This window comes from Brachycentrus maculatus, unplaced genomic scaffold (assembly GCF_059751285.1).
Source record: "Brachycentrus maculatus isolate JH-2025_06_01 unplaced genomic scaffold, ASM5975128v1 h1tg000119l, whole genome shotgun sequence".
In the NCBI taxonomy this organism is placed as follows: Eukaryota; Metazoa; Arthropoda; class Insecta; order Trichoptera; family Brachycentridae; genus Brachycentrus; species Brachycentrus maculatus.
This window is the reverse complement of record NW_028280872.1, coordinates 2,719,523-2,747,501: the sequence shown is the minus strand read 5'-3', so window position 1 is coordinate 2,747,501 and position 27,979 is coordinate 2,719,523. Positions and strand designations below refer to the sequence as shown.

Here is a 27,979-nt window from a genome sequence, read left to right as displayed (position 1 = left end):
ATAAAAAGATATACATATCTAAAACTCTTAATAAGCATGTTTAATCTATGACCTCATAAAAACAAATAAAAAAATGTGTGTCCGATGCGAGATGGTCTCCAGTCACGGTTGTATGGGATTTTATTTGAGGAAAATATCCTGTAAATAAATAACACAATTATTATTAACAAATATATTAAATTTTAAATGATAAGAGTGGGAATCAAATTCGCTTTTGCAAATATATTCCGATAGTAACAAATATAACGCAGGAATAATCAATTCCATCACTATTAAATAGTAATAAAAAATAATTCATTCCTTTGTTTCGTAAACCAGCGATTCCCAACCCGTGGTACCGGGGCTACTTGAACTTTGATGTGTTACTTGAGCCCAGTACAAAAGAGATTTAAAGCTGTATTTGGTCTACAATAATGAATGTATCGTGACAATAAGTGTCACCTGTCAGGGAACCAATGAATCATGTCGATACGTTCATTATTGAATACCAAATACAGATCTAAATATTTTTTTTGTACTCGCCTCAAGTAACACATCAAAGTTCAAGTAGCCCCGTTCTAAGGTACGCGAGTGGATAGGTTTTGGTACTCGAAAAATAATCAGTAATGATGGACATAAAAAATAAGAAAAAATCAGACAAAAATATCATTGAAAATATTTTTTTTCTATAATTTTTAATATCAGTAATTATTGGGGAAAAAACGCCTGCGGCGCATTTCTTGTTTTTTTTTTTAACAAATAATTTAATTTATTTCTATTTAATGTTTTTGTTAATAAAAAATTGTTAAAAAATACTTCTTTAAGTGTCCTGGTTTTGAATTTCGATAAGAAATGAGCACCTAAAATTAAATATTAAAATAAAACATTGCGATATGTAAATTTCAAAAAGTATAATTTTTATCGGAAAAAATAAAGCCTTTGTTATTTTTTTCAAACTGAAATAAAATGAGTCTAGACAATATACGGCTGTCCAAATTCAAAACACAGTAAGGGACATTTTTTTGTAGTACGTTTTTTTTTTGCATTTTTGGACTAAGTAGATTCTACTTAGTCCAAAAATGCAAAAAAAACGTACTACAAATTAATGCCCCTTACTGTGTTTTAAGTTTGGACAACCGAATAGTCATCCTATAAAATTTATAATGCAAATGTGTGTGTATGTAGAATAAGAAATTTCTCGAAATAAAATTATTTTTACAAAGTAGTACAATTATACGCGATGTACTACCACCAATTGGTACGCAAGGCAAAAAGGATTGGGAAACGCTGGCGTAAAGAATGCCTAACCTAAAAAAATATATATTACAACAAAAAGACTCAAGACAGTTTCCGCACAATTAGTGCTGTCTGGAGTGCCTTAGGAATGAACAATACCAAAGACAATATTACCGTAAATGTTGCTCAACGATTTCAAATGATTGACATTCGCAATTTCTCATTTTTTGATCGAAAGTAATCTCTATCTTGGGTGCTCTCCGCGTTTCGTCTATGGCGGCCAATCGGCTGTCAAATTGTGTCTGTTTTTTTTTACTTATTAAAATTTCCACAAATTTTGTGCCGAAAATTTTGCCGGAAAATATAAAGGAGACAAAAACCCCAGTTATGATTTATATATCTAAAATATCGAGTGTTCATCGCAAATGGGGATTTTATTTAACTATTTTATAGGTTAATATCGCACGTGTGTAGTGTTTTAGAAAGTATATTATTGATGCTACTGGGATCTCATAACAAAAGAATGGTAAAAAAAAAACAAAACTAAGTATATTTCACATAATTACATAATACAAGTCGTGACAGGGTGATTACGTCACTGACTTCAAAGTTTATATATAGTTTAACATTAACTAACTTACCATCACGCCGCTTGACTCCTGACTCGGCCGCTTTCAAGTATTTGACATACCTGATTGTGCCAGGTTTTCCTCGGTCTTCCTCTGCTTCTTTTTCCAACTACATTCGCCTCATAAATTTGTTAAACCGTTCTTTCCTCACTCATACGTTTCACCATCCATTCCGTTCCATCTCAACACACCTTTCTTAATTTTATCGATAATACTTATCTCAGCCTTGCATTCTTTCCTTATTTCATCATTCGAACATCTATCAAACATCGTTTTGCCACACATTCGTCTGAGAGATCGCATTTCGACTGCATTCAGTCTGCTTTCATCCTTCTTCTGCCAACTCCGTGCTTCGCTTCCATACATAAGGGTTGGAACCAGAACTCCGTTGTGTACTGCCAGTTTAGCTTTCGCTGATAGATTTTTATTTGCTAAAACTGATTTTAGTTAGCACCATTCACTCTGTTCCCAGCACTCACTCTCTTTTCTATGTCTTTATCAATCTTTCCATCCCTAGAAAACATACTACCCAAATATACGAAATCATCTACCTGTTCTAAAAATCTCCCCATTTACCAATAGTTTAACATTTCGCTCACTCCTTTCAAGAACGTCATAAATACAAAAAACTTGATTTTTCAGGAGTACGTTTTTAAAGTTTAAAAATATAATACAATGTATTAAAAATAAATACTAAGCCACTTTTTTAACTTTTTACTGTGCAACAGATCTTTTAAGGTAAAACCTGAAGGTTTTTTCTCCATTTGAAAAATATTAAGGATATTTAAAAAAAATTAAACAATACCTTTTCTTAAAAATGCAAAAAATACACTTTCTGCCCTGTGGCGGGTAAATATTAAGTTTAAAATATGCCGCTTTTGCGGGGATATAGTACATTTTCTGGGCATTCCGAAAATATGCACAACTGAAAATTGACGATTTTTGATTTATGACGTTCTTGAAAGGAGTGATCGATTTAAGTAATAATTGTTGATAAGTAATACTTATTACAATAATTAAGGGATAATCTAAAATTAGGAAACTTACTATGATACACTTCAAAGCAATACGGGCAGCGGCTTCCTGAACAATCATTTTATCTTCAGTCATTTCCCCTGTAGCTGCAAACGGTCCCAAAAAATAGGTTTTATTGTTGTGAGGCGATACAATCCCTGGCAGTATTACAGAAACAGTTAGTTTTCTTTCAGCAGGGTTATCGATGTACGTGTATTCTGGAATCTCCCAGTTACGCCTGAAAATTATAATCGAATAAAATCACTTAAATCATTTTAAAAAAATGTTATATGAGCTTACATAATTCATAATTAAATTGTAGCTTTGTTTTAAAATCACTATAAATATTTTTTTTCAAACCCTTATCCGCACCCCAATGGTGCATAGGGCACTGCATCATACAAACGCAGTGTTATCTTGATCGTTAACACATGAAAGAAAGGTGATCAGCCTTTCGCTTCAGGTACCAGTCCAGGGTAATATGGAATAAATATTAGAGTTAAAAAATCACTTATATTTATTTGACCCCCCTGGGAATCGAACCCGGGACCTCCAGAACGGTAGCCGAGTGTGCTGACCATTACACTACGGAGGCAGACATAAATATTTTATTATAACTTAATTATAATGTCTACAGGTTTCGAAGCTAACCGCTTCTTTATCAAGGCTGATAAATACTGATTATTATAATGATTAGTATAAATCAGTCTTGATAAAGAAGCGGTTAGCTTCGAAACCGGTAGACATTATAATTAGGTTAAAATAAGATTTATAGTGATTTTAAAACAAAGCTACATTTTAATTATAAAATGGAAAATCACAATGTTAGTGCTTCAAATATAAATTAGTATTATTTTTTGACATCTCATCAAAGATGAAGAAGAATATGGAAGTCTGGGCATTTACGGGGCTTACGACCGTCATAGGCTGGTTTAAGTGATCACTTTACACACGTGTAACATTCACCAATTCTACCCATTATTGACAACCACACTACTCAAATTCTTGGAAGTTCTATATATATGAACCAATTTAGGAACCTTGTTCATGAATCACTAGAACTTCACTAGAGACATCTATTGGTGAGATGTAAAGAAGCTTTTTACTAAGCAGAAACTCTTATATTAGTATGTGAGGTCCGAATCCTATAGATGTCTCTAGTGAAGTTCTAGTGATTCAAGAACAAGGTTTTTTAAATTGGTTCATATATATTTAGAACTTCCAAGAATTTGAGTAGTGTGGTTGTCAATAATGGGTAGAATTGGTGAATGTTACACGTGTGTAAAGTGATCACTTAAACCAGCCTATGACGGTCGTAAGCCCCGTAAATGCCCAGACTTCCATATTCTTCTTCATCTTTGATGAGATGTCAAAAAATAATATTAAAATAACTCCTGTAATTGGAGATAATCCAGATTTTGTGCACAAGTATTTGGACACACTCAAAATGTTGTAAATAAATTAGTAATTTCAGCTATTTGTCTGTTCTAGAAAACAGCTGGCTTTAGATGAGAGATCGTTATGAAAGTGAATATGCATAGTAAATAATAAATGAATAAGGTTGATCATTAAAAACAATCCAATACAATGGATTCAATATGTTATATTAATCAAGATTTATCACAGTTCGTTTATTTGTCTTCTCCGCCTTATCATATTTTCTAAATAAGAACCTATCGACAATGAGTTCCACATTCAAGAAAAACGAAGTCAAACAAGAGCATACAAAATGGCCGCCGGTGTTAGCTCTGGACGAAACGTCAAATACGTCGAGTTTCAGTACCTACCTCGAGAGCTGAGCTAAGGTCAAAGTGCAAATTATATTCTAAGCTGGTAAGTTTTTAAAATTTTAATCATTTTCACCGGCTAATGACAATCCGTTTTTGTTAATTCATTCCTCATTTCAATACTTAGGTTACTAAATGCGAAAACTTTGCAAATATGACAAGAGCTCTTTATGATACACTTCTCTTCTAGATTTATTTTTAATAATATTTATTAGTTATTATGTACATGGATTTATTGCATATTCAGTTTGTATAGATAAGAAAATGATAGTGAATAGAACATGTATAGTAAATAATAAATGAATAAGGTTCATCCCTAAAAACACTACAATAAATACAATGGATTCAATATCTTATATCAATCAAGATTTATCACATAGTTCGATAATTTGACTTATCCGTTTTGTCATATTTTCTAAATGAGACAACTAAATCTGATGGATCTTACGCCTTATTGCGTAATTATTGTCAACTGCATACCTTCTTTCGCACGTTCTATTGCCAATTTAAATCTTTCTTCTTTAAAAATTGGACATATCCACACTAAATGAGGGACATTTTGTGATGACGTCTCATCACATTCATAAAAGGAGTTTTGTCTAATTTTTTAATCTAAAAAAAACTAACTAACCATCACGCCGCTTCCGCAGAAAGAACAGAACGCCACACCACGCTGTCTTTGTAAACATTCTTCGCCTCTTCCACGTTCATGCATCTCCTCATACATACCCGCCGATTGTTACGACTCCTAACCTGACCACTTTCAAGTATTTGGCATACCTGACCGTGCCATGTTTTTCTCGGTCTCTACTCCTTTTTCCAATTACATTGGCCTCATAATTTGTATTACCGTTCTTTCCTCACTCATTCGCTCTACGTGTCCAAACCATCTCAACACACCTTTCTTGATTTTATCGATAATGCTTATCTCAGCTTTGCATTCCTTCCTTATTTTACTATTCGAACATCTATCATACATCGTTTTATAATAATTTTTAAATCTGATTAATACAAGTATTAATAAGTCTTGAAAAAGCAGCGGTTGGTTTCGAAACTGGTAGACATTATAATTACGTTATAATAAAATATCAATAGTGATTTTAGAACAGAGTTATATTTTAATTATAAAATATTATTGTTTCATATTTAAATTATGTTATATTTAGATCTGAAGGTGGAAGGCATAGCTTCCGAAACTAATCGTTATAATAAAATAAACTCAAGTGCTAAAAAACAAGCGTTTTTCTTTTACAATGCATGATAGATGTGCGAATAGTGAAATAAGGAAGGAATGCAAAGCTGAGATAAGCATTATCGATAAAATTAAGAAAGGTGTGTTGAGATGGTTTGGACATGTAGAACGAGTGAGTGAGGAAGGAACGGTAAAACAAATTTATAATGCGAATGTAATAGGTTAGGATACTTGAAAGTAGTCAGGTTAGGAGTCGTAACAATCGGCGGGTATGTATGAGGAGATGCATGAACGTGGAAGAGGCGAAGAATGTTTGCAAAGACAGAGTGGTGTGGCGTTCTATTCTCTCTGCCTACCCCTGCGGGGAAGCGGAGTGATGGTTAGTTAATAAGTTATAAATCCTATGACAATTAATGATAACGATTAATGTTGTTGCTATACGAAAACAGAAGCGGCGTGATGGTTAGTTAGTTAGTGTTTTTTTTTTCTTTTACAATTTTCTAACCACAATGTGAATGCCGAAACAATAAAATTAATAATTTTTAGTTTTAGTTTAATTTAGTTTATTTATGTTATTGTTTACTTTCAAAATAATAATAATATTTTTATAGCATATATTTTTCTATTGTTTTATTTTATTTTTATTCTTTATATAACATTTATAACATGTGAGTAGTTTGAAACAATTTGATGAATTGATATGTTCTTTATTCTTATTATGTAAATGGTACAATAGTAGCGTATAAATAATAAATAATAAATCCCTTGCCGCACCCCAATGGTGCATAGGGCACTGCTTCATATAAACGCAGTGTTATCTCGATCGATTACACATGAAGGAAAGGTGATAAGCCCTCCACTTCAGGTACCAGTCCAGTGTAATATTGAATAAATATTAGAGTGAAAAAATCACTTATATTTATTAAACCCCCCTGGGAATCGAACCCGGGACCTCCAGAACGGTAGCCGAGCATGCTGACCATTACACTACGGAGGCGGACAAGAATAATAATAAAAATAAAATAAAATAAACTTACGAAGCGCAAAAATGGAGTAACGAATTGACGAAATCGGTGGGCTTCTGGACGACGCTCCTGCTGTTGCTGTTGTTGTTGTTGTTGTGGTTGTTGTTGTTCTCGTCCGATGGCCGCTTGCCGCGCGCATACTTGGGCGGCCTGGCCCACGTGACGTCCAGCGTTACCACCGCGTCACCGCGTGCCACCCATGGGATGTTGCCGATCCTCTCCAAGGCGCGTTCGGCGGCTCGCCGCGTCGCGAAATGGACGAATGCGTAGTCCTGTATTTTTTTGACCTTCCTTATGGATGATGGATCGATAATGTACGAGAAGAGGCTTAGTATTTCGTCTTGGGTTGTTTCATAATCAAGATTTCTCACGTAGAGTACCGTAACCTGCAAATAAAAATTATTAAAAAAAAAAAAAAAAAAAAAAAATATATATATATATATATATATATATATATATATATATATATATATATATATATATATATATATATATATATATATATATATATATATATTTTGGGACATTCTGTCTGGAAATTCGTAGGACCATGTTAATTAAGATTAACCGTATTTATCTGAAGTATTTTTAGTTAAAATATATGTAGGTGATAGAGAAATCAGTGATTTAAGTTATACCTGCGCCGGGCCAGACATTGTGGTCCACGGAGCTGCCTACTAGAATCATACGAGCCAGAATGTCTGGCCTACAGAGTGGTAAGAGTTAAATTAGATATTCCCCCCGTCTGACGGATCCAGATCGCGTTGGGAGGAGCTAGACAGATGGGCGGCAACGCAGCGAACTCAGCATGCCGCCCGCTGCGTTAGGCATACATAAATGGCATAATAGGCGTACATTTAACCTTAAGACTAAGGGCGGCCAACCCGCGGCCCGCGGGCCGCATGCGGCCGGCGGAGCAAATCACACAAAACCACCAAAAGAACATTACATCGTGCGTAGTTCGTATCATATCCCATATATGAGAGTATATCACTATCCTGGCAATTTCAAGACCCGTAATGGCGTCAAGTAGTAAAGACGTTCGACTAAAGAAGAGAAGAGTAACAGAAGAACTGAGAAGTTTTTAAGACAGATGGACTTTTAACTATAAATGTAATGATTCTGTTGTATCTTGAAAAAGTATAACATTAAATGGCATTGCGCGCAAAAAAGTTTGATAAGTACCTAATTAACACATTGTAGTCGGGCGCTTCGAACAATAGACTCTAGCCTATAGCGGACGTTTCTCGCGATTAGCGCAAAAATATATCGCTTTCTTAAAATTGACACAATTTCTAAACCAAATAATATTTTCGATTGAAACTTTCAAAGAAATCATATATGACATTTGATCATCTAAATAAATTATAATCATAATTTTTAATAAGGAATTCCGTATTTCACAATTTTAGAAGCATTGTATACTCTAAAAAATAGTCTTCCCTCCGAGGTATCATTCCCTATACAATGCTAATATATTCAAATAATAAAATACCAAACAGTAAACAAAACAGTGCGAGCTGTATGAAAAATAGTCCGATACGTGAAATGACTCAAACTAAACTGGAGATTAAGATCGCATAAAAACTCCAGATTTCTGGCGATGCCTTTACAAGCTACACACTAGCCAATCCGGACAAGGCATCTCAAATAACGTCAACAGACTGTCGCCTAGCACCCAGGTAGCAGATTACCCTTCAACGCGTTTTATTTCACGCTGTATATTGAACAACATACCCTTATATTGCCGTTTCCCGCCGATAACCGACAGTCGACAAAAACGGCATTTGCCGTGTCCCGCAGTTGACCGACAGTCCGCGAAAAACGGCAAATGCCGTGTCCCGCCGACAACGTGTTAATATGTTTATATAATATATAAATATATATATATATATATATATATATATATATATATATATATATATATATATAAAAATACATATTTATATATATATATATATATATATATATATATATATATATATATATATATATATATATATATATATATATATATATATATATATATATATATATATATATATATATATATATATATATATATATATATATATATATATATATATATATATATATATATATATATATATATATATATATATATATATATAGGGTCCGCCATCTAAAGTTTTTTTTTCAACTAGTGCTTATTTCGTGAATGGTAACACTTAGCTCATGTCTGATTTGACAGATAATTAGTTTTATCCTTCCGCTGAGCGAATATGGTTGTGTATACGCTTGAACAACGCTGGGAAATATTGCGACATTACTTTGAAAATCATGGTAATGTTGCAGAATGTGTGCGAAAATTGCGTACGGTTTTTGGAAGAAGAGAAGCACCGTCAGCTCCGTATGTTCGTTATCTTGTGAAAAAAGTGAAAGAAACTGGCATCCTCATCGATAAACCAAAGCGTGAAAAGCCAAAAACAGTGCGTACACCCGAGAATATCGATGTTGTGGCAGAAAGTGTGCGTGAAGCGCCATCAACATCAATTCACCGTCGTTCTCAACAATTGAACATTTCGGAGACATCATTGAGACGAATTTTGCATAAAGACCTTGGTATGACGCCATACAAAGTCCAATTGGTTCAGGAGTTGAAGCCAGCTGACCATCCAATGCGTTTTCGCTTCGCTGAGTGGGCCTGCGATCGACTTACAGAAGATGCCGATTTTGCCAAAAAAATCATCTTTTCGGATGAAGCTCATTTTGATCTTGGCGGGTATGTAAACAAGCAAAATTGTCGTATTTGGGGCACAGAAAACCCGCACGCATACATTGAAAAGCCGGTACACCCAAAACGAGTCACTGTTTGGTGCGGATTTTGGTCCAGAGGCATAATTGGGCCATTTTTCTTTGAAAATGAGCAAGGAGTGGCCGTTACAGTCAATGGCGATCGTTATCGGGCCATGTTGAACGGATTTTTGTTCACAAAAATTGAAGAGGAGGATATTGGCAACATTTGGTTTCAACAGGACGGCGCTACGTGCCACACAGCCGAAGCTACGAAGTTTTTTTTTTATAGCATTTTCAAAAAAAAAAAGTTATTTGGCGGACCCTTTATATTTTATTTTTTATTTTTTTATTTTTTTATTTTATTTTTTTTTTTTTTATAATTTTTATTATTATTAATTTAAGGAAGGATGAAAGCAGAGTGAACGCTGTTGAAATGCGCTCCCTCAGACGAATGTGTGGAAAATCATTGTATGACAGAATTAAAAATGACGATATAAGAGAGGAATGTAAGGCTGAACGAGGAATAATTGAAAAGATTAGGAAGAGTTCTTTGCGGTGGTATGGACATGTGGAGCGAATGGATAGCGAGAGAATGACTAAGAAAATATATGTGGCGAATGTGAGAGGGAAAACAGAACGTGGACGACCGAAAAAGACTTGGCACGATCAGATCAATCAGAACCTAAAATCTGGCGGTGTCAAAAGTCTGCGTAATCGGAGGGCATGTATGTCTAGATGTATGGATGTGAAGGAGGCGAGGAGTGTTTGTCAGGACAGAAGAGTGTGGCGTTCCATCCTCTCTGCCTACCCCTGCGGGGAAACGGCGTGATGGTAGTAGTAGTAGTAGTAGTAGTAGTAGTAGTAGCAGTAGTAGTAGTAGTATTAGTCCGCCTCCGTAGTGTAATGGTCAGCACGCTCGGCTACCGTTCTGGAGGTCCCGGGTTCGATTCCCAAGGGGTGTAAAATAAATATAAGTGATTTTTTCACTGTCATATTTATTCAATATTACCCTGGACTGGTACCTGAAGCGGAGGGCTGATCACCTTTCCTTCATGTGTAAACCATCAAGATAACACTGCGTTTATATGACGCAGTGCCCTATGCACCATTGGGGTGCGGATAAGGGTTTTATTATTATTATTATTACTCTGATTTTCTTAATCAACATTCCTTTTCTTTTTATTAATACGTAAAAACTGAAAAAATACGTTTTTTTTAATAAAAATTTGTAGATGTCCCGTTTTGAGGACAAAAATTAATTATCTGTTTAAGCATTTTTTTCTAAACCCAGGTAACATTAAATTGATTTTTTTCTTAAAACCTTGAAAACATTGAACAAAATAAACTTTTCTTCGAAATAATTATATGGTTCTGATAAGAAAAGAACATGAAAGGTAAGAAGTTTAAAAAAAATATATAAAACATATTTTCAACTCTGTACGCATCGACTCCACTTAGAAATTGAAGCAAGTTCACAAGCACTGTATTGAGGAAAAATCAAAGCAAACACTTTTGTAGGGAAAGTGGCAAGTTAAAAACCCTACGCGAAATCTAAGGAAAAATACCATTACTTTTGAAATTTTTCCCCCAGGACCACGGGCGCCCGCAGAAAATTATCTAGGGGGGGCAAAATATTCTTAGTAACGTTTTAATGTACATAGTTTTAATTTACTGTAGCGTATTTGCATGGTTAACGGATAGCACACTTATTATGAAGGCATACTAACTGTGGCAACATTTTTTTTTATTAACACAAACAGCATTTGACTATTTTCAATCAAACCAGGGTGGGGGCAAGTGCGGGCGCCCATGCCCAGGACGCAATAACCGCCGCGGGCAGATGGAGTTTAGAAAAAAACTGACCTTATTCATGATGGAGTTGTCAACTTCCGGTTCCGGCTCGGCCCAATCCACCTTCAGCCCGTTTCCTAGCGCCAGGGCAGCTGGAATGAGCAGTCTACGCGCGTGGGCGGCACGCTCGTGGCTCTCGAACTCCAGGAACACGAAGCCCCTGTTTCTCCGACGGTCCTTGAGAGACGGGTACATGATCACGTCCACGATCCCCTCGACCACGTCCTCGAAGTAGGAGAATACTTCCTCTTTGGTGGCTTTATAGTTTATGCCCCCCACGAACAAGCGCTTGTTGTCCACGGATTTCGTGACCCCGATCTTGAAGCCGGGACGCACCGGGTAATCGTTGAGCTTCAACACGGCTTTGCCCGCAGCCGCTTCCGTGGTGTACCGCACAAAAGCGAACCCGCGGTTGTATCCGGAGAAATCCATCATCAGGCGCAGCTCGAATATCACTCCGGCTAACTTGAGAACGGGAATCAACTCGTCCTCGAAACAATCCCTGGGAATTCTTCCTATGAAGCACTCGCAACCTTTCGGCGCAGGACCTCTCCAGAACGGGGGAGGCCCATAATGTCGCTGACCATTTTTTTGGATTATAGGACACCCGTCATATGATGACACAGCTCTAACCATATTAGAATCCATTTTCTATCGCGACGGGAGAAAATGTTAGAAAAAAAATATATATGTATATATTCACAAGTACACATATAACCGTCCACTCCTGCCCGCAATAGAAGGCAGACTGAGAGCACCGACGCCGAGCGCCCACTATATATTACAATCTGCGTGGATCCCAGCTCAAGCACAGACTAACTAATTTATATGATCCAAGTAAAGGATACATACCACATACAACCGTGAACTGAGATCCGTTCTTTCCGCAACAGCATAGTGATTAATTAGAAACGGATCAATTTCATTTTGTTGTTGGGTTATCGCGTCATTCGTTCATTAATTCATGCGCCCATGAACAAGATGAATGAAATAAAGGATCCGATATTCAAGTACATATTTACAATCGTTTTCACCAAAAAAAAAAATACAACAATGTGATAAAAACATAAGTTGAAATATTTATATTTCCCTTTTCCATGCCGCTTAATTTACAGCGTACAATATTAGCTCTAATCTATAAAGCTTACTTTAAATATATATATATATATATATATATATATATATATATATATATATATATATATATATATATATATATATATATATATATATATATATATATATATATATATATATATATATATATACACACATATATATATATATATATATATATATATATATATATATATATATATATATATATATATATATATATATATATATATATATATATATATATATATATATATATATATATAGAAGTTCCAAGAATTTTAGTGTCTTGTATGGTTGTCAATCATGGGTAGAATTGGTGTATGTAACACGTGTGTAAAGTGATCACATAAACCAACCTATGACGGTCGTAAGCTTCTAAATGCCTAGACTTATAACATATTATTTTTCATCTATGTTAAGATGTCAAAAAATAATATGAAAATTAACAAGTTTCATGATAAACATTATTTCCATTTATATAATAAAAACAATCCAAGAAAGATCACGAATCTAAGCGAATCCACAGAGCCGTCAGTTTAACGTTCAATTTAACGAGAGCTTTCAGCTCATCTACGTGAACGAGAGAACGGGTCCGGGAACTGGGATCCGCATCTCTTGGTCAGTACATCTGAACGGGCCATCACTAACTATACGCATCAATAATACTATTACCATGGCCCCGCCTCCAAACCATACAACGGGTGTTTTACCGTCCGGCACTTCAGTTAGCATGATAAAACAGATAATTGGCTTGGATTGATTTCTTTCTTCGGATCGGTGCGTGATCACGGTGCGCGTATATTCGATCATGCTAAACAGTCGTCACTTATATTTAAAAAAAAAAAAAACGCACTGCCGGACGGTAAAATTCCGCGTAGTGCACGAGCGCTCTTAGAACGCTCGCGCACTACACGTAACAAACGATTAAAATAATTATATATATACCTACCTATTACGACAAATTATTTTGTAAATCTAATCTTTTTGAAAGCGCCAAATGATACATTTGTCACTAGAATATGATTAATAACGCTTAAACAAAAAAGGTTTATTTTTAACTAATTTGTAAATATGTTTGAGAAATTTCAGCACTTCAAAACAATAGAATAGAAGAAAAGCTAGTTGATTTGTTACTTAATTTGCTAATATAACAAACTTCATTTTTCAAAACAATAGAATACGAAATCGGAGGGCATGTATGACTAGATGTATGGATGTGAAGGAGGCGAGGAGTGTATGTCAGGACAGAAGAGTGTGGCGTTCCATCCTCTCTGCCTACCCCTGCGGGGAAACGGAGTGATGGTAGTAGTAGTAGTAGTAGTAGAATACGAAAACAAACTAGATATTTTTACTAAATTTTTAATCAGAACAGTTGAAGTCAAAATAGGGCACAAACATACCCGTTTTTCAATAAAAAAAATTTATAAATCGTACGAAATTCAATACAAAACAGAGAATACTTTTCCGATTGATGCCCCACCATTTATATTATTAATGAATTGATAAAATAAACCCTATCTTACAACTAATTTGTAAATATGTGATAAAGCAAATTTTAACATTTCAAAACATAAGAATACGAAAAAAAAGCTGTTGAAATCAAAATAGGTACCCATTTTTTTTAAATTACACAAATCGAACCTTTCTGATTTATTCTCTACCGAATATTACCGAATATCAAAACTGAATGTCATTTGGTAAATAAACACATTTCGTTCACTCCTTTCAAGAACGTCATAAATAAAAAAACTTGATATTTCAGAAGAAAGTTTTTAAACTTTAAAAATATAATACAATGTATTAAAAAGAAATATCAAGCCATTTATTGAACTTTTTATTGTGCAACAGATCTTTTTAGGTAAAACCTGGAGGTTTTTTCTCCATTTGAAAAATATTTCGTATATTTAAAAAATAAATTAAACAATACCTTTTCTTCAAAATGCAAAAACAACACTTTCTGCCCTGTAGCGGGTAAATATTAAGTTAAAAATATGCTGGGATATAGTACATTTTCTGGGCATTCCGAAAGCATGCACATCTGAAAATTGACGATTTTTCATTTATGACGTTCTTGAAAGGAGTGAGCGATTTATTAAGTTTGTGGGCGAGTACAATAAAAGCGCTTTTTTATTTAACGGGGCACATAGTTTAGTAGTTCAGTATCAGTCTGATGCAATGCAGTCTGATTCAGACTCCGTTGTTATTTTGGAGATTAGAACTGTGCCAAATATGTAACTTCGACACGTAATACCTTGGGTCGCTGCAAGTACGGGGCGACCGTTGCTATGCGTAATGTAAGAATTCACAGGTAGGTGTAGACTGACCGGAGCATTTAGTCCTGTACCTACCTGTGCCTGAGCGATCGTCTGATGTAATTGATAAATAATAAAAATAAACAAACTATTTCGCCGTTTCCCTGAGAGTAGGCAGAGATAATAGAACGCCACACCACTCTGCATGTAAATAACCAGTGATATATAAACACTAATAACACGTGAAAGGGATATTAAACTTTTTATATGCCGAAATGGCAACATTAAGCCGGCTATAAACCGATAAGAAAATCATTTAATCAAAAGTTAATTTCTCATCAATTATGGATTTGAATAGACTTAAATTTGTCCACCTCCGTGATGCAATGGTCAGCACGCTCGACTACCGTACTGGAGGTCTCGGGTTCGATTCCCAGGGAGGGGTCAAATTAATATAAGTGATTTTTTTCAATCTAATATTTATTCAATATTACCTTGGGTACCTGAAGCGGAGGGCTAATCACCTTTCCTTCGCGTGTTAACGATCTAGATAACACTGCTTTTATATGGTGCAGTGCCTTATGCACTATTGGGTTGCAGATAAGGATTTGAAGAATATTTATGTATATATATATATATATATATATATATATATATATATATATATATATATATATATATATATATATATATATATATATATATATATATATATATATATATATATATATATATATATATATATATATATATATATATATATATATATATATATATATATATATGTATATACTTGTGGCCCGCGGAGCATATTACATAAATATCCTGCATTTTATAAACATAATTCTCTGTTAATTTATTTATTGATTTTTTAAATCAAACACAGTTATTTTTTGGCTACTAAGTTGTATTTTATTAACAAAAACACATAAAAAATAATAGTGTGACAATTGTTTCGCCTAGTTATGGCATTTTCAAACGAATGTGAAGGTTATGTGTTATAATATTATGCGTTATGTGTTATAATGAAAATATTAATTTTTCATGTGTTTCTGTTGATAAAATACAACTTAGTAGACTCAAAAAAACTGTGTTTGATTTAAAAATTAATACATAAATTAAAATGGAGTTCTACAAATTAAACGCCGAATCAATAAATAACATAATTCTCAATGATTTCCCTATTTGGAAACACGTGTGAACAGCTTTGTAGTCGTATGAAGCATATTAAATCTCAAATGATAAAAAGCATCCCTGATGGAAAACTGTTTTCGTATAGAAACAACATCAATCGTTATCAACATGGAGGCGATTAGTCATAGGATGACAAACATAATCAGTTTACTTAATTTTATTTATATTGTTTATAACTAATTAACTTACCGTCACGCCGCTTCCCCGCAGGGGTAGGCAGAGAGAATAGAACGCCACACCACTCTGTCTTTGCAAACATTCCTCGCCTCTTCCAAGCTCATGCATCTCCTCATATACACCCGCCGCGGCGCGCCGGTTGTTTCTACTCCTAACCTGACCGCTTTCAAGTATTTGGCATACCTGATCGTCCCAAGTCTTCCTCTGCTCCTTTTTCCAATTATATTCGCCTCATAAATTTGTTTTACCGTTCTTTCCTCACTCATTCGTTCTACATGTCCAAACCATCTCAACACACCTTTCTTAATTTTATCGATAATGCTTGTCTCAGCCTTGCATTCCTTCCTTGTTTCACTATTCGAACATCTATCATACATCGTTTTGTCGCACATTATTCTGAGAGATCGCATTTCGACTGCATTCCGTCTACTGTCATCCTTCTTTTCCCAACTCCATGTTTCACTTCCATACATTAGGTTTGGAACCAGGACTCCGTTGTGTACTGCCAGTTTAGCTCTCGCTGATAGGAACTTAATATTATTTACTAAATATTATCTAATCAAAATGTTTGATTCTCATTTTTGTTATGTCTTAAAAAAAACTTATGTCTCTTTTTACACTGTTCGGTATTTATTTGGAAAAGATCCGGCAACCCTGGTCGTAAGCCCCGTAATTACCAAGACTTCCATATTCTTATTCGCCTATGTTGAGATGTCAAAAAGTAATATGAAAAATACTTTCGCTTAAATTCATCAGAACATATCGCTCACTCCTTTCAAGACCGCCATGAATCATAAATCGACAACTTTCAGTTGTGCATGTTTTCGTAATGCCCAGAAAATGTACCATATCCCAGCAAAAGAGGCATATTTTTAACTTAATATTTACCCGCTACAGGTCAGAAAATGTTGTTTTTGCATTTCGAAGAAAATGTATTGTTTTATTATTGTTTTAAATAAACTAAATATTTTTCAAATGGGGAAAAAATCTTCAGGTTTTAACCTAAAAAGTTCTGTTGCATAGTAAAAAGTTCAATAAGTGGCTTGATATTAATTTTTAATACATTGTATTATATTTTTAAACTTTAAAAGGTTCTCCTGAAAAATCAAGTTTTTTGATTTATGACGTCCTTGAAAGCAGTGAGCGAAAAGGGGACTCAAGCGACCTGTTTAATTAGGACGTCATCAAGTGGACGCGTACTCTGATCACAAAGTGTCACAGTGCGCGCGTAGCACGCGACGCGTCCGTCATACTATTACAGTCGATGATCACATACATCGGTACGGTCAACTTGCTAGATATGTCGTGTACGATAAGCGGATATTTATTTATTCCTTCCAAATTAGTGTATTCAAAAGTTTTATTTTTTATATTTCATGCAATTTCAATACTGATAACACAACTTGGCCTAGGTAATGGATAGATATTGTCTTAAACTAACTAACTAACCATCACGCCGCTTCCCCGCAGGGGTAGGCAGAGAGAATCGAACGCCACACCACTCTGTCTTTGCAAACATTCTTTGCCTCCTCTACATTCATGCATCTCCTCATACATACCCGACGACTATTACGACTCCTGACCCGGCCGCTCTCAAGTATTTGACATACCTGATTGTGCCAAGTTTTCCTCGGTCGTCCTCTGCTTATTTTTCCAACTACATTCGCCCCATAAATTTGTTTAACCGTTCTTTCTTCACTCATACGCTCCACATGTCCAAACCATCTCAACACACCTTTCTTAATTTTATCGATAATGCTTATCTCAGCCTCACATTCTTTCCTTATTTCATCATTCGAACATCCATCAAACATCGTTTTGCCACACATTCGTCTGAGGGATCGCATTTCGACTGCATTCAGTCTGCTTTCATCCTTCTTTTGCCAACTCCATGCTTCGCTTCCATACATAAGGGTTGGAACCAGAACTCCATTGTGTACTGCCAGTTTAGCTTCCGCTGATAGATTTTTATTTGCTAAAACTGATTTTAGTGCACCATTCACTCTGTTCCTCTGTCTCTGTCTGTTCCTCTGTTCTGCCTTATCTTTAAGAAAATTTAAAACAATATGTAATTTTTGCACGTGCTTTTAAAAATTAGTACAGTTTCATAAGAATTTGTGTATTTTTTTTATTATAAGATTATGTAGACGTGCCCTACGTAAAGTACTCTAACTGCATTTTTGGTAATTTTGGGATATTTGCTGCATGTTATCAACTGACCGTTATCTACAAAATAAACAAACAAAAATATATATATATATATATATATATATATATATATATATATATATATATATATATATATATATATATATATATATATAATAAATTAAACCTGGTTTTCAGGCGTATAAGACGCCATCTACATCGAATTTTCGAAATGAACTGAACTCCTAAAACGCTAACTACTTAATTTTGACAAAGCATAAAGTTTAAAACGATTGAATGCATTATTTTATCGTTAATATAATACTAAATAATAATAATAATAAAACCCTTATCCGCACCCCAATGGTGCATAGGGCACTGCGTCATATAAACGCAGTGTTATCTTGATCGTTTACACATGAAGGAAAGGTGATCAGCCCTCTGGTGCATAGGGCACTGCGTCATATAAACGCAGTGTTATCTTGATCGTTTACACATGAAGGAAAAGTGATCAGCCCTCCGCTTCAGGTACCAGTCCAGGATAATATTGAATAAATATGACAGTGAAAAAATCACTTCTATTTATTTTACCCCCCTTGGGAATCGAACCCGGGACCTCCAGAACGGTAGCCGAGCGTGCTGACCATTACACTACGGAGGCGGACAATACTAGTTTAGAATTTCAGATAAAACCGTTAATTAATAAAAAAGAAAACCTTGAAAAAAATATTCTAAGCTCTCTCCTGTAAAGTTACAGATTTGAAGAGATAGTACCTACTTTACGTAGGGGCCGTCGGTATATTCATAAATGGTTTTGTTGTAAAACTTGTAAAATGACAACAAGGTTAAACACCGCGCTAGAACTCCGCGTTGCCAATTTTATCCACTCGTGCAGCCTGACGGTCGCAAATCAGAACGCAGTGCTCAACAAATGGCGCATTTATAACTAACTAACCAAACATCACGCCGCTTCCCCGCAGGGGTAGGCAGAGAGATTAGAACGCCACACAACCCTGTCTTTGCAAACATTCTTCGCCTCTTCCACGTTCATGCGTCTCCTCACACATACCCGCCGATTATTTCGACTGCTAACCTGACGCATTTATAATTACCGTGTCATTTATCAAGTTTTTTTTAAGAGAAATTTTTGTGTTTTTATTATTTACGCAAATATTTCAATTTCATACTATTTCTGTGAGTCTAAGCGGCTCATATTAGAAATAGGTATCAAATTGTGGTAGAGTGGGTTCGAACCGAGAAACTCTGACTTCTGAGTCCACGACACTATCCACAGGACCACATCCCGACATATTGGTATCTCAACACAGATGAATAAGAATATCAAAATCTGGGCATTCACGGGGCTTACGACCGCCTTAGGCTCGGTTAAGTGATCGCTTTACACACGTGTAACATTCACCAATCCCACCCATGATTGACAACCACACCACTCAAAATTTCGAAACTTCCAGATATATTGACCAAATTCGTAACACATCGAGTTCACAATAGCCATCTATGGTGGGATGAGGAAAGCTTTTATTAACCCGAAACTCTTTCCATTAGTATGTGAGATCCGAATCCTGAATTATAATAATAATAATAAAACCCTTATCCGCACCCCAATGGTGCATAGGGCACTGCATCATATAAACGCAGTGTTATCTTGATCGTTAACACACGAAGGAAAGGTGATCAGCCCTCCGCTTCAGGTACCAGTCCAGGGTAATATTGAATAAATATTAGAGTGAAAAAATCCCTTATATTTATTAGACCCCCCTCTGGGAATCGAACCCGGGACCTCCAGAACGGTAGCCGAGCGCGCTGACCATTACACTACGGAGGCGGACGATCCTGAATTACAATCACACATAATATGTGAAACGCTTGAAAATATGACTTTCAATTTATTTTATCTTGTTATTTTTACCCACTATTGGAGATAATGCAGATTTGTTAACAAGTATTTGGACACACTCGAAATGTTGTAAACATTTATTTATAGATTCAATTAGGTATGCGCAGTGATGTGATGTAATGAGTTCGGTTGCTAAAATAATCCTTGTTCGGAGAGGCGGTCGTTAAGGCCCAGCATTCGTTAATCGCATTCATTCCACCGGAGACCACCGGAGATGTCACATGTCTGCTCACGCCCGATTTTTTAAAGAATGTAAATTGTATTTTTTTGTTTTTTAGATTATGTATATGGAAAAAATATTCTTACATTTTTGTTACATGAAATTACAGTATAGTATAACTTAAAACATAAAGAGTAAATCCACTAACGAGTAGGCATAGGCCATAAAACTTAAAAACTTGAAGCCTGAGTAGGGTCGTGATAAGCGGTGTTGCATAAGCCGTAGCTCGATTTCAGAGTCACTAAGACGTTAGGTAATTAAAAAAAATACATTATTTAAACTTCTTATCTTTTAATAACTCTTTTCTTATCAAAACCATATAATTATTTCGAAGGAAAACCAATTTTTTCAATGTAAAAACAATATTTTATAAAAAAAAGTAAAATGTTACCTGGATTTAGAGAAAATTAAGTTACGACTTAACGAATGCTGGACCTTAAAAATGTCGGTTACTGTGTTTTATGTAGAGACAACTATTTCTAAAACAAGAGATGATACCTTACTGAACAATATTGAGACTTATTGACAAACTACAGTACGTAGCCACTTATCGAAAAATTAAAACAATCTTTATGGAATGAAGTGTGAAGGACTATTTTTCGATAATAATTTTGAGGATATATTACTTTTAAACAACGCGACGATTTATTTACACGTACACTGTCACATAATATTTAGGTCGTATACCGGATATCAATCTCTTGAGACGTTTTATTTTTATGGATAACATCAATAAAATATAACATTCAAATACAAATATGAGACAATCCGATGCTAGGACCAAATTTTTTTAGGGCCCAATAAACGATAAATTTCAACGTAATTTTCTTTGACCCCAGATAACATTTGAAGTATTGTGAAAAATAAATATATGCATGTATAAATATATACATATATAATTAACATAATATAAACCCCCTATCCGCACCCCAATGGTGCATAGGGCACTGTGTCATATAACCGCAGTGTTATATTGATCGTTTACACATGAAGGAAAGGTGATCAGTCCTCCGCTTCAGGTACCAGTCCAGGGTAATATTGAATAAATATAACAGTGAAAAAATCACTTATATATATTTTACCCCCCCTGGGAATGGAACCCGGGACATCCAGAACGGTAGCCGAGCGTGCTGACCATTACACTAGGGAGGTGGACTAAATATATAAATATGTAAATATATATATATATATATATTTATATATATATATATATATATATATATATATATATATATATATATATATATATATATATATATATATATATATATATATATATATATATATATATATATATATATATATATATATATATATATATATATATATAAATATATATATATATATATATATATATATATATATATATATATATATATATATATATATATATATATATATATATATATATATATATATATATATATATATATATATATATAAATATATATATATATATATATATATAAATATATATATATATATATATATACATATATATATATATATATATATATATATATATATATATATATATATATATATATATATATATATATATATATATACATATATAAATATTTATATATATATATATATATATATATGTATATCCTTTCAAGAACGTCATAAATCAAAAATCGAGAATTTTCAGTTGTGTTTTCGGAATGCTCAGAAAATATACTATATCCCAGCAGAAGCGGCATATTTTTAACTTAATATTTACCCGCTACAAGGCAGAAAGTGTTGTTTTTGCGTTTTGATAAAAGGTATTGTTTAATTTTTTTTTTTAAATGTACTAAATATTTTTCAAATGGAGAAAAAACCTTCTGGGTTTACCTAAAAAGATCTGTTGCACAGTAAAAAGTTCAATAGGTGGCTTGTTATTTATTTTTATTACGTTGTATTAAGGTGGAGACTGACCGGAGCATTTCGTCGTAACATAACGTCGTAACATCGCTCGCGGCGAGCATCACCGAGCATCCGGCACTATGGATGGAGCGCTCGGCTCGCTGTACTGACTGCCTGAATGCTCGCATCGTAACGTGTTACGTTACGACGAAATGTCTTCAGTCTCCGCCTTTATATTTTCAAACTTTAAAAACGTTCTGTAAAATCAAGTTTTTTTTTTTACTTATGACGTTCTTGAAAGGAGTGAGCGGTATATGAAACAGCTTATGTTATACATAAACTGACCATTTAGTTTTGTCCCCAAAACGGGACATCTACCAATTTTAACCTTATAGTATGGATATTCAAGAAAATACGTATTTTTTCATAGTTTTTATGTATTATTAAAAAGAAAGGAATTGATAAAGAAATTAAGAGAAATAAATTTTATAAATATGAAAAAAATATGTTGTTTTATTTTGCGACAGGCTATGTTAAAACGGGACGGTCCCGTTCAAAACGGGACGTATGGTCACTTTAGTTATACAACGTTTTACCGCACATTCGTCCGAGAGATCGTATTTCGACTGCAATATAATAAATAACACATAATTCTTCTTCTTCAAACCCTCATCTGCGTTTATATGATGCAGTGCATAGGGCACTGCATCATATAAACGCAGTGTTATCTTGATCATGACCACACGAAGGAAAGGTGATCAGCCCTCCGCTTCAGGTACCAGTCCAGGGTAATATTGAATAAATATTAGAGTTAAATAAACACTTATATTTATTTAACCCCCCCTGGGAATAGAACCCGGGACCTCCACTACCGTAACCGTACCGTAACGTCCGGCTACCGTAACACTTAATTAACATATAAATATTTCGTTTTTCTTTTTCCACCTTTATGCTTGCAATTCCATACATAATGTTGATTCCGTTATGTACTCGTATGGAAGATATTTAAAATAAATAAATATAATTGCAACATTAGCAGCATACGAAAAGAAGAAGAAAAAAAACTGTAATGCGAAGGCAGTGCAGCATATAAACGCAGTGTTATCTTGATCGTTAACACATTGTATTGGTCCGCAACGGGAGCGCTATGGGACCAATTCCAGAACGCTGAGGTCCTATTGTCGGGAATGGAAGGCGGACTCGCGTCAATAATACGCACTGGATGCAACGAATAACTTTATTATTCTAAGTTGATAATTCGTAAGCTTGCAACTTTTGACTACCGCAACGAGTGGCGTGAATCGCTTCTAGATAACTATCCTTATCTGTCCCTGGTGTTACAGTGGGTGGCAGGTTTATATATCTATCCATAGGACACTAATTAAACATGGTCACAAGATGACTTGCACGTAGCTACAAGTGGAATTCGGCCTGTTACAGAATCAATATTATGTCGGTTATCGGTCTATGGGATATTTATGTACTAAATTCTAAGGCGAATGGCAGGTCCATTACAACATGAAGGAAAGGTGATCAGCCGTCCGCTTCTGGTACCAGTCCAGGGTAATGTTGAATTAATATTAGAGTGAAAAAATCACTTATATTCATTCGACCACCCATTGGGAATGGAACCCGTATGGAGGTCCAGTACGGTAGCCAAGCGTGCTGACCATTACACTACGGAGGCGGACTAAAGTCGAATTTGCTTATAGATGACATAAAAAGTCCAAAAATAATTGACTGTGAAGTTAGACTTTGGATAATTGTCATTCGTTTCATTACTGTATTATTAGCGGTATGGCGGCCGGTGTTATAGAAAATTAACTTGCGATTTAACATATCGCTCACTCCTTTCAAGAACGTCATAAATCAAAAAGCTTGATTTTTTAGGAGAACGTTTTTAAAGTTTAAAAATATAACACAATGTATTAAAAATAAATATCAAGCCACTTATTGAACTTTTTACTGTGCGACAGATCTTTTTAGGTAAAACCTGAAGATTTTTTCTCCATTTGAAAAATATTTAATATATGTAAAAAAATAATTAAACAATAACTTTTCTTCAAAATGCAAAAACAACACTTTCTGCCCTGTAGCAGGTACATATTAAGTTAAAAACATGCCTCTTTTGCTGGGATATAGTAATTTTTCTGAGCGTTCTGAAAACATGTACAACTGAAAATTGACGATTTTTGATTTATGACGTTCTTGAAAGGAGTGAGCGATATGTTGGCCCGTCATTAAATTTGAGACGTATCTCGTAACGCGTGTAATATACGCCCGCTTCCGCCATAATAAGTCCATAATACATACTGCAAACAGCCGATTAAGAGCGGCAACGCATTATTTCTTATCAGTTTTATACACATTTATTAACGGCACACGATTAAAGATGTCCCCGTAAGGATAGAATCATCCTTTTGATTAAAATATCAACTAAAATCGGTTAAAATTCGAAACATTACATCCCGGACACAATGTTTTAATAGGTTATTTTTTCAAGTTTTCTTATCAAGTTATCACATTTCGCTCACTCCTTTCAACTACGTCATATGTCAAAGATCGACAATTTTCAGTTGTGCATGTTTTCGAAATGCCAAGAAAATGTTCTATATCTCAGCAAAAGCGGCACATTTTTAACTTAATATATACCCGCTACAGGGCAGAAAGTGTTGTTTTTGCATTTTGAAGAAAAGGTATTGTTTCCTTATTTTTTTTTTAAATATGCTAAATATTTTTCAAATGGAAAAAAAACATTCAGGTTTTACCTAAAAACATCTGGTGCGCAGTAAAAAGTTCAATAAGTGGCTTGATATTTATTTTTAATACTTTTTATCATATTTTTTAACTTAAAAAACGATCTCTTGAAAAATCAAGTTTTTTAAAAAATATATGACGTTGTTGAAAGGAGTGGGCGATTTTTGATCAAGAACCTCGATAAATTCGTGCGTAATAGTTATTAGTATCATATTTATTGGTAATACAGTAATAGTTATAATTAAAAAAATATGCGTATTGGTTAAATCCGGGTGACATCTGACGTAATTGTTTTTTTTTTGTCTTGAAACACCATTTTTGTATTGATTAAATATGTTTTTATTCTAAATTATATGGTTTTGAAAAACAAGGAGTGATTGAAATGTAAGGAGTTAAAAAAACGATAATTAAAAAAATATAAATATGTATATATGCTGTAAAAAACAAATACAAAAATATTCTAAAAAAAAATTATTCTTGCTGTAACGACCGGCTCTCAGCGCAGCCGGACGATTATTGAATTATATTATTGTGAGTGAGGCCTTGACCTGACTTATATTACCGTTTTGCGACCTGCGACGTTTGATCTACCGCAAATACGAAAAAAATCCCTTTACATAGTTAATTTCGTAAAACAAATTTATGAGGCGAATGTAATTGGGAAAAGAAGCAGAGGAAGACCGACAAAAACATGGCACGATCAGGTATGCCAAATACTTTTTGAAAAGGAGGAGTTATTTGGAGGAGTAATAGAGACAACACTCACTTGTCGGACCGGAAAGTAGTTGTCACATGTGGAGCACTTCAGGAAGTGACTCTCTCCCCAGAGCCGCCAGTACACCTTCCTCCAGGACTTCATCTCCGCGTACAGGGAGCTGATGTACTCGCTGCAAATGACTAACTGCATTGGTGTTTATTTTCTTGCCAAGCAAAAGTGAGTTAAATGGCCCTCCTGAACATTTTACGTTTTGGTAGTTGGTCACTTTCTCCTGTACGACTACGATATAATGGTTATCCATCGTCAGGTCAAATTTAGACTTCATTCAACCTGATGATATAACGGTTATTGGGAATCGAATCCGGGACGTTCAGAACGATAGCCGAGCGTGCTGACCATTACACTACGGAGGCGGACAAAATTGAACCATTGAAATTTTACACAGTTTATTTAAATTGTCCGCCTCCGTAGTGTAATGATCAGCACGCTCGGCTACCGTTCTGAAGGTCCCGGGTTCGATTCCCAAGGGGGGTAAAATAAATATAAATGATTTTTTCACTGTAATATTTATTCAATATACCATGGACTGGCACCTGAAGCGGAGGGCTGATCACCTTTCCTTCATGTGTAAACGATCAAGATAACACTGCGTTTATATGACACAGTGCCCTATGCACCATTGGGGTGCGGATAAGGGTTTTATTATTATTATTATTTAAATTGTACTTTATTTTGCATGTTTCGCTCGATGAAGGGGAAGTTGCGATGAATGGGATCGAGAAAGGGGTTGCGGGGATGTTACCTTGTGTGTGCGCTCATGACGTTTCCTCTCCGATCGATGGTCATGTTGCACGGCTGACATGGGACACGATCGGCTATTTGTTTCGCCAGCATTTTATTACAACTGTAAAAATAAAATTAAAATTAAAAACAAGTTCATTTCTTGCGTCATCCATTCGCTCACCATGTCCAAACCGCCTTTCTTAAGATTTTAAATGGTTCATTTTCAGACGGGATGAATATCTAATTTAACATACTCAACCTATAAAGGATTGTATTAGACTCGTTTTGTGTTTATAGCAGCCGATATAATCAATATTTTCATTCATTATTTTTTTGTTGTTGCATAATTCGCCTTCGTAAAAACGTTGTTTTCGTAAGTTGGCAACGAATGACGTCACAGAAACGAATCCACACTACTACTATTACAGCTCTTTAAAGCAGATACATAAAGGGATATGCCCCATAACACACCCGATGATATGTCCAAAGAACTGAGGAATCCGTCGTGTGCAGAGACATTATTGGCCAAAGTCAAGCCATCCAAGTGTAGTTCATGGATTCCATCCATGTACCATAACGAATCCGATTCCAAATTCCAATTCTGTTTTAAACTATGGACAGTGTTTATTACATATGACATTTTAAACTCCCACATGCTTACTTACATATCGCTCACTCCATTCTAGAAAGTCATAAATCAAAAATCGTCAATTTTCAGTTGTGCATGTTTTCGGAATGCCCAGAAAAATGCCCAGACTTCCATATTCTTCTTCATCTTTGATGAGATGTCAAAAAATAATATGAAAATAACTCCTGTAATTGGAGATAATCCAGATTTTGTGAACAAGTATTTGGACACACTCAAAATGTTGTAAATAAATTATCTGGTCAAATTATAAGCTTAATAATAAAAATGAAAATGGTATTTTCTGGCGTTTCTCATGTGTGTGATTATAATCCGGGATTCGGATCTCACATACTAATATAAGAGTTTCTGCTTAATAAAAAGCTTCTTTACATCTCACCAATAGATGTCTCTAGTGAAGTTTTAGTGATTCATGAACAAGGTTTCTAAATTGGTTCATATATATATGGAACTTCCAAGAATTTGAGTGGTGTGGTTGTCAATAATGGGTAGAATTGGTGAATGTTACACGTGTGTAAAGTGATCACTCAAACCAGCCTATGACGGTCGTAAGCCCCGTAAATGCCCAGACTTCCATATTCTTCTTCATCTTTGATGAGATGTCAAAAAATAATATGAAAATAACTCCTGTAATTGGAGATAATCCAGATTTTGTGAACAAGTATTTGGACACACTCAAAATGTTGTAATTAATTCTTTATTGTATTGTTCAATTATTTTTTTAAA

At 34.6% G+C, this 27,979-nt stretch overlaps 2 protein-coding genes across 2 annotated transcripts in view; one reads left to right on the top strand and one right to left on the bottom strand.

Moving 5' to 3' along the window:
• LOC148309660 (putative RNA-binding protein 46) lies at positions 1–26,013 on the bottom strand. Its single transcript, XM_088259716.1, has 5 exons — positions 25,873–26,013; positions 11,483–12,049; positions 6,875–7,248; positions 2,892–3,096; positions 1–138 (listed from the first exon to the last, which is right to left on the bottom strand). Exons 1-5 carry the CDS (start codon positions 26,011–26,013, stop codon positions 121–123), a joined length of 1,305 nt encoding a protein of 434 aa, XP_088115842.1. The 3' UTR covers positions 1–120.
• LOC148309659 (uncharacterized) overlaps positions 4,617–27,979 on the top strand; it is a 67,726-nt gene continuing 44,363 nt past the window's right edge. Inside the window, exon 1 of the mRNA XM_088259634.1 lies at positions 4,617–4,691. The gene's annotated coding sequence lies outside the window, so the exon portion shown is untranslated. The remainder of the gene's footprint in view (positions 4,692–27,979) is intronic.